The sequence below is a fragment of the Mixophyes fleayi genome, chromosome 1 (genome assembly GCF_038048845.1).
Source record: "Mixophyes fleayi isolate aMixFle1 chromosome 1, aMixFle1.hap1, whole genome shotgun sequence".
NCBI classification, from domain to species: domain Eukaryota; kingdom Metazoa; phylum Chordata; class Amphibia; order Anura; family Limnodynastidae; genus Mixophyes; species Mixophyes fleayi.
Window position 1 is genome coordinate 287,228,679 of NC_134402.1, and position 13,796 is coordinate 287,242,474.

At 39.0% G+C, this 13,796-nt stretch overlaps 1 protein-coding gene across 6 annotated transcripts in view; it reads right to left on the reverse strand.

The window, feature by feature from the left end:
• Positions 1-2,499: 2,499 nt before the first annotated feature.
• The window catches only part of NMRK1 (nicotinamide riboside kinase 1), a 150,722-nt gene continuing 139,425 nt past the window's right edge, over positions 2,500-13,796 (reverse strand). For 3 of the 6 annotated variants that reach the window (XM_075210993.1, XM_075210992.1, XM_075210994.1), the window contains 3 exons: positions 4,600-4,636; positions 4,362-4,418; positions 2,500-3,179 (listed from right to left, as the gene is read on the reverse strand). In XM_075210993.1, the coding sequence (XP_075067094.1) occupies positions 3,112-3,179; positions 4,362-4,418; positions 4,600-4,636 (162 nt within the window). In that variant the 3' untranslated portion in view covers positions 2,500-3,111. Of the gene's footprint in view, positions 3,180-4,361; positions 4,419-4,564; positions 4,637-13,796 lie in introns of those variants that run through there. The other 3 variants (XM_075210995.1, XR_012691695.1, XM_075210996.1) reach the window with 3 other exon arrangements.

The following is a 13,796-nucleotide window of genomic DNA, read 5'->3' on the forward strand; positions in this document are numbered from 1 at the left end:
TCAAGTGTACCCACACCTTTTAGACTGTAAGGTCTTTGGGGCAGGGCCATCTTTACCTTCTGTTTCAGGCCATTGTACGTATGTCATCTGTTTGTATCATGATTATCTCCATGTACGGTGCTGTGTAATATGTTGGCGCTTTATAAATAAAAAAATAATAACAAAGTGATGCAGAGGACGGCTAATTCCCCTGTGGTCCTCTAGATCCCGCCAGCTGAGGGGAAGTGCTTACATTACCCCATGCACATATTTGGGCTCATTTAGATGTGAACGTATATGTGCTCAGAACTTACGTAGGGAAAAGATGCACATGACAGCATATTTGCATGCAAATGTTGAGACAGAAATATCTGAAGATATATGCAGCTCAGTAGAACTTGTGCCAGGCGTAAGTTAGGTGTAACAATTGTGTATGATAGCGTAGTAGAAATGTGACTTGACATTTTTAGTAATAAATGCTAAAGTCGTGATGCTATATAATGGTCAAAAATAATATTATAGCCGCAATGCTAATGAATTTAGTACGATCAGCTGGAGTGGTCAATACACAGTCAGTCACTGGCTAGGTAGTGCTGCTATTAATCATCATCATTGAGTATTGTCACACCAGCCTCCAGCAACTGCAAGAGATATGGATCATAAAAGGTATGTCGTACAGTAGGAAATCTAAAATAAGTGTAAACAATAAAAAGAAACATACAACTAAAGGTGGTGATGGTTGCCTGTAAAAGTCTATGATAGTGTGTAGTGATCATAGAGGAATTACGGTTATAATGGTTAACCCATCACATAATTGTGGTGAATAAGGCCTAAATTATAACTGCAGTGTAAATATGGTATATCAAATTAATCCATTGATAAATTGAGCTACTAAAGTGTAAATGTGAAGTCAGGGAGTCTGTTGTGTGTGTATTCTGTGGCTCTGCACATCCCAGTGTTAGAAGATAGCAGTGTCACCTGTAGTAACTTCAAAAGGCCCTGCGGTGAGCTATATCCTGGCCTAGGATGGAGTTTTGACACCTAAATAGACTTTTAGGAACCACTCAGCATGGTGTCTGGCTTAGGGAGACCATGTGCTGACGGCTATATTTTATATAAACAAAAATAATTCAGTTTCGAAAATGCCACTTAAAATTAATAAAAGTAGTGATCAACCATATATTCCTCAATAGCGTGTTAAAGGGCAGCAATATGTCAAATTAAGAATTCTGCCACAGAGAGAAGTTGAAGAAATGAGTATAAGATCAACTGATACCAAATAGGCCTAGGTACAGGGTATCAATAGATGGGCAAATTCATAGAGGATCTATTAATAATAAAATTGGGTCTGTGTGACAATCCACAGAAAAGTTAGGTCTCATAGTAGAATTGGGTAGTAAATCAGGGAACATGCAATTGGTGATTGTAAAATGTGTCACAGACCACAACCTCCCTGGAGGTGGGGGAAAGGCAAATGTGTCTTTAAAAAGCTGAGACCAGTTACAACAAATTGTCAGATTCTTGGGAATCAATCTAATTGCAGGGGCCCTCTCCCCTCCTGTCTCCATACCTATTCTTCCGCTCCATCTTTACTGCATTTGCCTGCCCGGAGTTTCTGAAGTATTGGTACTTTGTGTTTATTGTTCTGTACTGCTTCACCCTGTATAGTCTACTGTTTGTACTGTGTACGGCGCTGCGGAAACCTTGTGGTGCCTAACAAATAAACAATAATAATAATAATAGCAGTGTTCACCAAAGTCTGCAGTGACATTCAGGAGAGCTCCATTGCTAATTCTCATTGCAGAAAAATACAAATACTAGTGCTTTCAGGGTTGGTGTAATTCTGCAGTCAAATTCTACTGTGTTATATAGGTAACACACAAAGAGGAGAGCTCTATTAGTAATTCTCATTGCAAAAAAATACAAATACTAGTGCTGTCAGGGTTGGTGTAATTCTGCAGTCAAATTCTACTGTGTTATATAGGTAACACACAAAGAGGAGAGCTCCATTGCTAATTCTCATTACACGGGGGTCAGTAAGCATCTCTAGTGGAAACCTGTTATGCTAGGCTATATTAATGTTTGCCACTAACATCCTAATGTGTCACAAGATTCTTTTATCACTTGTTCTGTTTCCAGTAATGGTGATTTGCAAAGCTTAAAAAGTTGCCCAGTTTTGCACAGTAGCATTTAGACTAATTCCACCACCATGAGTTCTTTAACCTGGTTTTCCATCTAAAACAAAGATTTACCCGACTCCCATTGACATATAGATTTTAAGCTATTGAGCAGGGACCTCTTACCTCTTTGTCTGTTTTACCCCGTATTGTTTATTACTGTGTTTGTCTTAATTGTGCTTGTCCTTAGTTGCAAAGCTCTATGGAATTTGCTGGCACTATATAAATAAATGTTGACGTTAATGATGATGATGATGATGATGATATAAAAGGAAACTTTGTTAAGTCTAGCTATACTGGAATTGGAATCATAGAATTATTTACAAATTCAAATAAATCAAGCTAGTAGTTATAAATCAATTTAATAAACTAATCAAAAGGGAAACACATATAAAAATGATTGATTACAAAGGTGTGTAGGATGGAGGGGAAATTACCAGAGATGAGGGGAAGAATTTTCAATGATAAATGTAACAAGCAAGAAGCTGTCTTTTAGACATATGTGTTGCGTGTTTCGGAAGAAGACATTCTCCATTCCCTGCCAGGTTTAGTCGTCCTCGCACTAAACAATGTGCATTTCTTCATATGAATGTCTGGATGTGGAATACTCCTTCCTCTAATAATAAGCGCCGTCACCGGCTGCTGCATCTTGCCCCATGTGTTGTTAAGAAACGGGGCTTTTCTTTTTTCCTGTACAATGTTGGGTAAATGTAGATATCCAGGTAACACATTATCATGCGCTCTAGGTGGTATTTGCGGATTGCAAGAAATCTGTGGTAGAGATAGATGTTTCTTTTAGTTTTCTCCTCTGTTAAAAAGAAACTCTCTTTCTTTTTTCCAGGTTAATATTATGAAAATGTTGTGAATCTCCAATCAACAAATCACCACATTCATGTAAATATTTACAATACTTGTCAGTGTCCTTTTTCGACTGAGAAACTGCAATCCAGGTGGTTTAAGTGAATTGCCAACAATCTGTGGCAGAGAGAGGGGCTTCTTGTGTATTTCCTCTTGCATGATAGCCTGCAATAAACATTGCAAGCAATAGGTTAAAAGTGAAATACTGTATCGACTTGAGCTGCATATTTAAAGTTTTGGTGCAGTGATGGGTTCAAAATTGGACCCAATTAAGAACATGATCTAACCCAGTGGTGGGCAAACTCAGTCCTCAAGGGCTACCAACAGTTCATGTTTTTAGGATTTCTTTAATCATGCACAGCTGAGTTCATCTTTTTGGCTGGGTCAGTAATTATCCCAGCTGTTTCTACAGACAGAAATCCTAAAAACATGAACTGTTGGTAGCCCTTGAGGACTGAGTTTGCCCACCACTTATCTAACCCATGGTTGTACTTCTAGAAAGTATAAAAGAGAACTGTAGTTATCTGTTTATCACACTCAATAAAATTAAATATCCAAAACCAGATAAGGGTCACTGTGATAAAAAAATAAAAAGGAAATCATCAGAAAATATAACGTTGGAACGTTTCTCCTGCCATAGGCTTAAATTATTGTTTAAAGTGCTCATCATAAGAGTCGCAGTGTAGACAAATATTGGTACTACATACTCTGTCATGACATGCTCACCAAGCATCCTTGTAATGTGATCATTTGTAATTACAATTCGTATCAATAATAAATGTATAAAACCCAGAGAATACTTTACTATTCACATGGTTAGTATTTAGGAAGAAGGACATTTTATGGGCACATTATAACATGTATGTATTCAGTTGCCACCTCAGGTTAGATCCATCCCTCAGTACAGCTCATAGCATTCTTCTCAAACATCATCCTAACGAGAGGTATGCTGTCACTTCAAGGAGTGAGAGAGACATCACATACTAGAGAGAAAGGAAGACAGTGCCCACTAGACAGAGTGGGAGACACAGCAATACACAACAGGGAACAAGATAGATGGCATAAAAATACAGGAAGGGAGAGTCTCTACAGAGGATGAGAGACAGCACAGATAGTAGGGAGCAAGAGAGACAACACCAACTACACTGTCTTTCAGTATAGCTCTTTCAAACGTCAACTTATCCTAATTGTCACACTCACAACCACTAAGAAATACCCATAAGCCTTTACACTAATGTCTACTAGAGAGACCTGGGTTATTAATTATTCCAATTTGTTATTTTTATTCAGACATGTTGGGCAGTATGCACTGCTCTCCTCCCTTCATTGATATGATACCAGACTTACCTCTCTCTGCGGTTCCCTCAATCTTCTGTTCAGGGAAGGAGGACTCTTCAATGAAGCCTTTTGTTAAAATATAAACAAATAAAGTTATTTCAGTCTTTTTATACATGTCTGCACTTGATGAAGGGGGCAAGAAAGAAGCAGATGGTAAGTAAAGGGTGGGAAGAGGTAGAGAGGTAATGTGTGGGAAATAAAGAGGTTCTTACCTAAAAGACAAAAGATAATATTAGAAGGGTCTCACATGTCTGGCGGGATACTCCTGGGCAGTGTTTCCGTATCTTAAATTTAAAAAAATAAATAAACATAATTACTGACATTAAAAAAATTACTGTCACATTATTTAGAGATACAAAATGCTTACAAAAGTAAAAGTATGACCAATCTAGAGGACAGACAGGGTCAAACATTGACAGTACGGGGTTATACAACCTTACAGAGGTCCAAACCATGTGCGTTGCATACATGTTATGTGAAGCACCTTAATTGTATCAGTAAGATGCCATTTTTTGCAAATTATTAAATTCTGAAAGGCCAAAATTTATGTCAAGACTTACAGTTGCAGGGAAAAGTTTATACAAATTTTATTTAGTTATTTCGGAAATATTCAAAAATAGCTTATATTGTCTTTAATGAGTAGGTCTGGAAACTATTTATATACATTGAGGTAGCAATAGGAAAGGAGAATGGGTTCAAAATTATATAGCGCTCCCATCTATCCAGGCTTTACCAGGACAATATATAGGAAGTGGAGAAAAAGCACTGGTTCAACTGTAACAATTTATTAAGTATAAACAATTAGTAGCCTTGAGGCATAAACATAAAATTGCCACAACTGACTAGCGTATATACATTAATTAAAAGTCAATACTGATGAAACTTCTGGTTAAGCATAGGAATAAGAAAGTCGATCAACTAGAAATAGAGATCAATCATATTCAAGTCTCACTTAAAGATTTTGTGAACGAAAAAGGTTTTAATGAACGTGATCTTAAAATCAACAAGAGAGTAGAGGATTTTGAGAAAACTCTGCTAACCCGGAAAGATGGGAAACTCATGAGGGACAGAGAGGACTACTCCCACGATAGAGTAAGATCTTTTAATAAACATACATTTAGGGGAGCAAGATCTGATAGATCTAGGTCCAATCATTCTAGAAATACTTTTCGGAATAAACAAGATTATTTTGATACCAGGTTGGCGAACAATAGGTCTGTTGCTCCATATACAAACAGGAATAAGAAAGAGCACTACAATGACAGTCCGGTAGAACATAATAGATCTGATAGGTATCATAACTCTGGTTCGGTTCCTGATAGAAGAAACAGAAGTCGTGAGGGGGCAAGACCCAAAGAATTGATTGATGAATTGCTGTTAGACACTGCTGAGACTAATAATAAAACGCCCCCTAGATCTTACTATGCTAATTCTGCCTCATCCTCTATGCTTCTGTCCTCTTTTTTAGGGGATCACCCAAAAGTTCTCACATATGCTCAAACTTTAGAGGGAAGAGGGTTACCTCTACCCACAAAAAGATACAGAGAAATAGAACTAGAGGACGTAGAGGAGGAATCACCCAGAACAAGAAGAAGCATGCGTTGATTCTGAGTACTAAAGGCATTTTCAATTTGTCAAGGAACAAGATCCTGTCAGATTCTGAGCTACGGTTGCTCAATAAGGGCCTTAAATTTGCCCCGGCATCAAAACCTAATCTTTTTAATTTATTCGTAGATTTAAGTAAATATATGAGGACCCTTAGCAGGAAACAATACTTTGCTATGAAAGCTCTCAAAAAGCATGGAGAAGAAGGGTCACCGATAATACTCAATAATGATGATTTGCCAGCTTAACGAATTATAGAGTCTCTTGAATCTGAGCACCCACATGATGAATTCACTACGACCAAATTTTTTTTGATGTAAGTGATACTCAGTCTGGGAATTTTCCAATGAATCAGTTCAAAAACCCTTCTAATTTTTATCCCTTACAGTTCAAAGGCCCTTTTTTAGAAAGTTTCTACAAGGCCACTATGGATGACTTCTAGAGACTGTGCGACAAAGCAAATAGAGTCTCCTTGAGAGATAACCTATCCCCCCTTGAAAGAAAGGCCATTAAAGATCTAATGCAGGATCCAGATATCATAATTAAGCCGGCTGACAAGGGGGGTGGGATTGTCATCCAAGATGTAGATGACTATATGATGGAGGCCATAAGACAACTTACAGATACTAAATTTTATACTCAATTATCAGGTAATCCTACACTTAAGTTCCAACAAGAACTACATGATCATCTAGATCCGTGATGGCTAACCTATGACACACGCAGAGGAATTTTGACTGACACGCCTGTTTTAAACATGCCATTTTCTTTATACAGCACTGCCACGGACGCTTCTTTGACAGCGCTGCGACTGCTGTACAACTCCCCTTCAGCGAAATGGAGCTGCTGCGCATGCGCGGTCGCAGCAGCTCCTCCCTTGCATATCTCCTGGCATGACTTCACTGGCTGGCTTCCCTGGGGCACGGTAGGGTTTATAATGGATATTTGCAATATTTAATTGTAAAATAGCCTCAGATACTGGCCACAAGCAATCTTATGTAGTGTTTTTATTAATAGACCAAAGACTCGATTTCTGGTGAGCCTGCAGGGTATGCAGAGCATATTGTATTAAAGGATTTGAAAGGTAGAGGATTCCTCTACTTTTTTAATCCTATAATACAATATTTATATATAATCACACAGCTCTGCATACCCTGCAGGCTCACCAGAAATGGAGTCTTTGGTCTAATAACAGGGGCGAACGGAGGATTGTCGGGAAGGGGGGGGGGGGGGGGGGTGGTTTCCCCCCGACCCCAAAAATCCCCCACCCCCCGCGAGAGCTGCTGCGCATGCGCAGCATCTCCGTTTCTTCAGCGCTGTCCTATACAGCAGCCGCGGCGCTGTCTAAGAAGCGTCCGCGGCGGTGCTGTATACACTACAGCACCGCCGCGGACGCTTCTTTGACAGCGCCGCGGCTGCTGTATAGGACAGTGCAGCTATAGCGGCCACTTAGTTAGCGCAGGGGGGGTTTCTGGAGACTCAGAAACCCCCCTGCGTGCGCCACTGAATAATAAAAACACTACATAAGATTGTTTGTGGCCAGTATCTGGTTTCACCCTGTAACCCAATACCAAAAATATATATATATATATATATATATATATATATATATATATATATATATATATATATATATATATATATATATATATATATAATCATCATCATTTATTTATATAGCGCCACTAATTCCCCAACGCTGTAATCATTATATATATATATTGTTTATTTGTTTTTATTGAAATGACACGCGACCCAAGGAAGGCTACACTTTTTTCCGATTTTTGACACACCAAGCTGAAAAGGTTAGCCATCACTGATCTAGATTCAGCATTAGCTGATCACGTTATTTCCAAGAAGACATTTTGGTTTTTGTTTTCACAATACCCGGTGATCCCAACCTATTATCATTTACCAAAAATTTACAAATCCCTTCACAAACCCCCGGGTAGACCTATTATTTCTGGTGTAGGGTCCCTGACTAATAATTTATCATATTATGTTGATTCACACCTTCAACCCTTTGTTTGTTCTCTTAAATCGCATATCAGGGATACCATGTCTTTTCTTAAACTCCTACAAGGGGTACGTTGGAAGAATACATACCAATTTCTAACATGCGATGTCGAGTCGTTGTACTCGAACATCCCACATGACAAGGGTATTGAAGCAGTCTCTAGTTTTATTCTGGCTTCAGACATGGATCGGCTGCTATGCGATTTTATTCTGTCGTCGATCCAATTTATTTTGAAACATAATTATTTTCTTTTTAACAATTTATATTATTTACAGACACTGGGCACGGCCATGGGGACCAGGTTTGCCCCAAGCTTTGCGAATCTATATGTGGGACAATTTGAAGATCAATTTGTATGGAACTCCACGTTTGGGGCAAACCTGGTCCTCTATGGCAGATACATCGACAACTTATTCTTTGTTTGGGATGGGGATGATTTTTCTATATCTTCTTTTCTCACTCATCTTAATAATAATGAATTAGGTCTTCGGTTTACAAGTAATCACAGTTATACATCTATTAATTTTTTGGATGTTACACTCAATGTAACAGACAATATGATTCAAACAGAAACCTTCTCGAAACCGGTGGATGCACACAGTTTCCTTCATTATGAGAGTGACCATTCTAGGGCCTGGAGGAATAATATCCCTAAAGGCCAGTTTTTAAGAATGAAAATAAATTGTTCAACCCAAGGGGACATTGAGAAACATACAATGACTCTTTACCACTCGATTCTAGAACAAGGATATCCGATTGAGATACTAAATAAAGCCATTGATGAGGTTAGTAGTCTTGACAGGGAAGATCTCCTGTCCAAATCATCAGAAAGGAGTATTAGGGATAGAGCTGTCTATCAGGACGAAAAATCCCTAGTCTTTATTACTCAATACAATAGCTACGCCCGTCAAATTAAGAACATCATTAAAAAGAATTCTGCGATACTTAAGTCTGACAATTTGCTAGATCCATATTCAAGTCAGGGGAACAATGTCATCTTTAGAAGAGCCGGCAATTTGAAGGAACATTTGGCACCGAGTTTCTTCAGATCAGAGAAATCAGTTAAACCACCAGACGGTTTGCCCTTGAATAATTGGTTGAAGACAAAACCTAAGGGCTTCTATAAATGTGGTAGAACAAGATGCCTTACATGTAATTTTGCAGACCATAAATGTATGTCCTTTACATCTTTTTATTCTAGTGACTCTTTTGCTATTGAACAATTTTTGAACTGCCAGTCTAATTATGTTGTCTACCTCATTAACTGTGGGTGCGGACAACAATATGTGGGACGAACTATTCGTCCCTTAGCATCACGTTTTACTGAACTTCGCCGTAATATTCTTAAAAATTTAAAATCACACAGTTTATATACTCATGTGAACTCCTGTGAGACAGGAGGTCTGAGTAAACTTCAAGTAAGGGCTATTGAACAGGTGAAAGTTACCCCTCGGGGGTGTTTTCTATATGTTTTATATAACTTCTATATTGTGGGTATGCGACTTTACTATTTTAGGATCAGTTAATTCTGTTAATTTTGTATTTTTTATATATATATATATATATATATATATATATATACACATATAATTTGTTTTTAACTCTTTTGTATTTGTTATATACAATGTTTTGTTCAAGCATAATGAATGTAGGTGTGTATACACTTAGATTTATAAACAGTAATGTTTACTCATTCCCATTTTGGAGTGTTTTGATTGCTCGTTTGCTAATCAGTTAGTTTTACGTGAGAACAATTTGGATCATTTTTTGATACATTACCTTTGGTCATGTGACCTAATTTGACTATAAATAAACATGCCGTTGTTACAATCACTATTCCTCTGACGAAGCCGGATTACCCGGAGAAACGCGTCAGTATTGGCTGCTCCATTACCAGCTGACTAAGCAGACTCCGCCCTGCCTTACCCCGGGGTATTGTGCGCCGGACCGCTGGATCATTGGATTATTTCCTGCCTCTATGGAACTGTTGACTGATCCGCACCTAAACCACCTATAATAACAAGCTACCAAAGCTAAATATACTCAATTATTAGCTTGATACAAGCATCTTTTGGATCCGAGTTTACCAACGATACGCTCGCATGTATCTTATTATCCAAACTTAATACGGATGGTACACTATACTATACAGTCAGAGCGAGGCGGCTACTGCATCAGGATTGCCGGATAATCAGGTCTCACTGATACAATTTCAGACAGGTTTCTCTAACCAGGACTATGAATATGTATTGTTGTATGCCTAAACTGGTGATAATGTACTGACCTGTTACAACAAACCGACACATTGACAACTGCCGCCTACTCTATGTATAGGAACCAACTTCAACTTTTGCTTATTAGCATTTAAATCGGACTAACATCTATGCTTGTTTATTTTGGTGTGGGTTTTTTTTATCAACAAGAGTCTATAGACCATCACTTTGGTTGTTATGATCCATGTTTTTATTTAGTCCTAGTGCACACAATTATATATACAACTATACATAGGAGTATTGTTGTGATTTTACACCCACCTGCTTAATTGATGCAGTTTATTGTTCCGGACCATAGCGTGCTATAGCACTGTATGTTATTCAAGGATATTGAATGACACAGGTCACCTTTTTATATTCACTGGTGCACCAGTGTATATTGTTATACTGTGCCAACTTATCGGTGGTGTTACTCCTCAGTATTGACTTTTAATTGATGTATGTACGCTAGTCAGTTGTGGCAATTTTGTTTATGCCTCAAGGCTACTAATTGTTTCTACTTAATAAATTGTTACAGTTGAATCAGCACTTTTTCTCCACTTCCTATATATTTTATTGTTGTGTTAGAACCAGATATCTAACCGGAGATAGCAGCGGTCATCTGTTTGAATTTTAATTCTAGATCACTTAGCGCCCTATACTATTTTATTTTTACCAGGACAAGATTAACAGAGTATGTGGGGATATACTCCTGTTTTACTTTCTTTGTCACCCAAATGTTAGTAAAGAGAATATAGCATTAAAAACTAGTGTATATATATTGTGTGTGTAACATACTTGAGCTGCTTCAATGAGCTAGTGGTGGATTAGGCTCATATTGGGCCTGCAATGTTTCCTATCAGTAGGGAAACCTAAAACATCTACATAGTCATCTTACTCTGCCTCCTATGTACTTGACCTATGCTGGGCACGTACCCTCCTAATAATATCTAGGATAATGCCTGCACAATAACAAAACACAACTTACCTGTCAGATATATGCTCCACTATATGATGCTAAGACTTATAGAACCCGTATACATCACCGTCATTCACGTATGTCAGTTTCTTGGTGGTACAAAGTTCTAAACACTAGAGAAACACTATTGTGTTTTCCTGTCCACAATGTAAGAGACATTTTTTCAGAGCCAAATGTCTGAAGGTAGATGGCTGCCACCAGAGAGAACTCTGTATATATTTGCTGGCCTGACACAGAGAGTAAGAAACATTTGCTCTGATCGTTAAATAGATGAGTTCTGTGTCCACATGGTTGGTCCACATATGTGGACCAACCAGAGGGGGAACTAGCGAGTTGTTGCCCCAGGTGTAAAAATTTGCTTGCACCCCCTACCCTCCCTCCCTCACACACACACACACACATGAATATAAAGCAGTGGAACGGATTTAAGTACTGATCAGGGAAGGAGGTTAACTCCTGCAGGCGAGGTGGAAATGTTAAATGCTGAAACAGCAACTCTGGTGGTAAAGATGTACTGCAAGCCAGATACAATTGCAATTAGAGGTGTGCACCGGGCACTTTTAGTGTTTTGGGTTCTGATTTGTTTTGCCAAAACACCTGACGAAAGGTTTTGGTTCTGATTTAGGGTTTTGGGTTCTGATTTATTTTTTTAAAAAAAGCATAAAAAGCGCTAAAATCCATTTTTTTTTTTTTTTTTTTTACACTTCTACGCTATTATTAACCTCAATAACATTCAATAACAATCATTTCCACTAATTTCCAGTCTATTCTGAACACCTCACAATATTCTTTTTAGTCCAAAACGTTGCACCGAGGTAGCTTTCTGGACTGCGTAGTGGAGTGGGCCCGGTACCCAATTTGGTACCGGGGCCACAATATATCACCCTCAACAGGTCTGAATTCCACTGCACAGCTGCCTGCTCCTACATGCTCTGCAGCATATACAGGGTGTAGTTCTAGCGCGTCAATACTTCTTGTTTTTGACGATGACAGGTCATTTTCATTAATTTTGGATTTGCCCCCAACACTGAATGTAGTTGATACGCATCTATCTGGACTGCGTAGTGGAGTGGCCCCGGTACCCAATTTGGTACCGGGGCCACAATATATCATCAAAGCGTACGAAGGGCTTCATCCACAAGAGCTACATGCTTGGTGGAATCGCAATGGTTTACCAGTTCCTCCCTCACTTTATCTTGTAATATAGATTGCAGTACCTATTCTCTTGCACTGCTTAAAAATTGAACGTATTAAATGTAATATAGATTGCAGTACCTATTCTCTGGAACTCCTTAAAGAATGAACTTATTAAATGTAATATAGATTGCAGTACCTATTCTCTGGAACTGCTTAAAGAATGAACGTAGTAAATGTAATATAGATTGCAGTACCTATTCTCTGGAACTGCTTAAAAATTGAACGTATTAAATGTAATATAGATTGCAGTACCTATTCTTTAGAACTGCTTAAATATTTATTTTTTTTATTAATTTTGTATAATTTTTAAAATAAATTGTTTTTTGTATTTTTGAAGAGATTTTAATAATTATAAATTTTTTATGGACTTAGCACAACTAAGCACAGGACTAAAGCACCACTGGACTCAGCAGGACAGACACTGGCCAAAGCACCACTGGACTCAGCAGGACAGAGCACAGGACAAAAGCACCACTGGACTCAGCAAGGACAGAGCACTGGACACAGGCATAAAGCACCACTGGACTCAGCAAGGACAGAGCACTGATCACGCAGGAGCACCACTACCCTACACACCCTCCCTCTTCCCTGATGTCAGGCGAAATGAAGATGGCGGCCGCAAGGTGAGTATTTAGGACATCCGAGTCTCGCAAAATCCGACGCGAGACTTGGATGTCATAGCCTCGGTTTGGCTTCGTTTGGCGCCCGGAAGTTCCCGAACAGTGCTCGGATCCCGTCGGATACGCACTGTTCAGGTGGGCTCGGATTAGCGGAATCCGAGCCCGCTCATCCTTAATTGCAATATGGGATCTTAAGTGTCTAAAAGTGAATGCGCCCACCTTAGAGCCTCTCCTCTAAAAGACATAATTAAGGAGGCAATAAAATCCCGTTGAGTGATGTCAGATACTTGATTTGCATTTTAGTGCATCGGTGCCACGTATTGAGCAAAATCTCCCTAAAAACAAATGGAGTGGTTTTTGCAAGGATGACCAATAGCAGATGATGGCAACTGTGGCTGAACGGTACTATGAGGCAACTGGCTGAACGGTACTGTGAGACAACTGTGGCTGAACAGTAATATGAGGCAACTGTGGCTGAACAGTAATATGAGGCAACTGTGGCTGAACAGTAATATGAGGCAACTGTGGCTGAACAGTAATATGAGGAAACTGTGACTGAACGATACTGTGAGGCAACTGTGACTGAACGATACAGTGAGGCAACTGTGACTGAACGATACAGTGAGGCAACTGTGACTGAACGATACAGTGAGGCAACTGTGACTGAACGATACAGTGAGGCAACTGTGACTGAACGATACAGTGAGGCAACTGTGACTGAACGATACAGTGAGGCAACTGTGACTGAACGATACAGTGAGGCAACTGTGACTG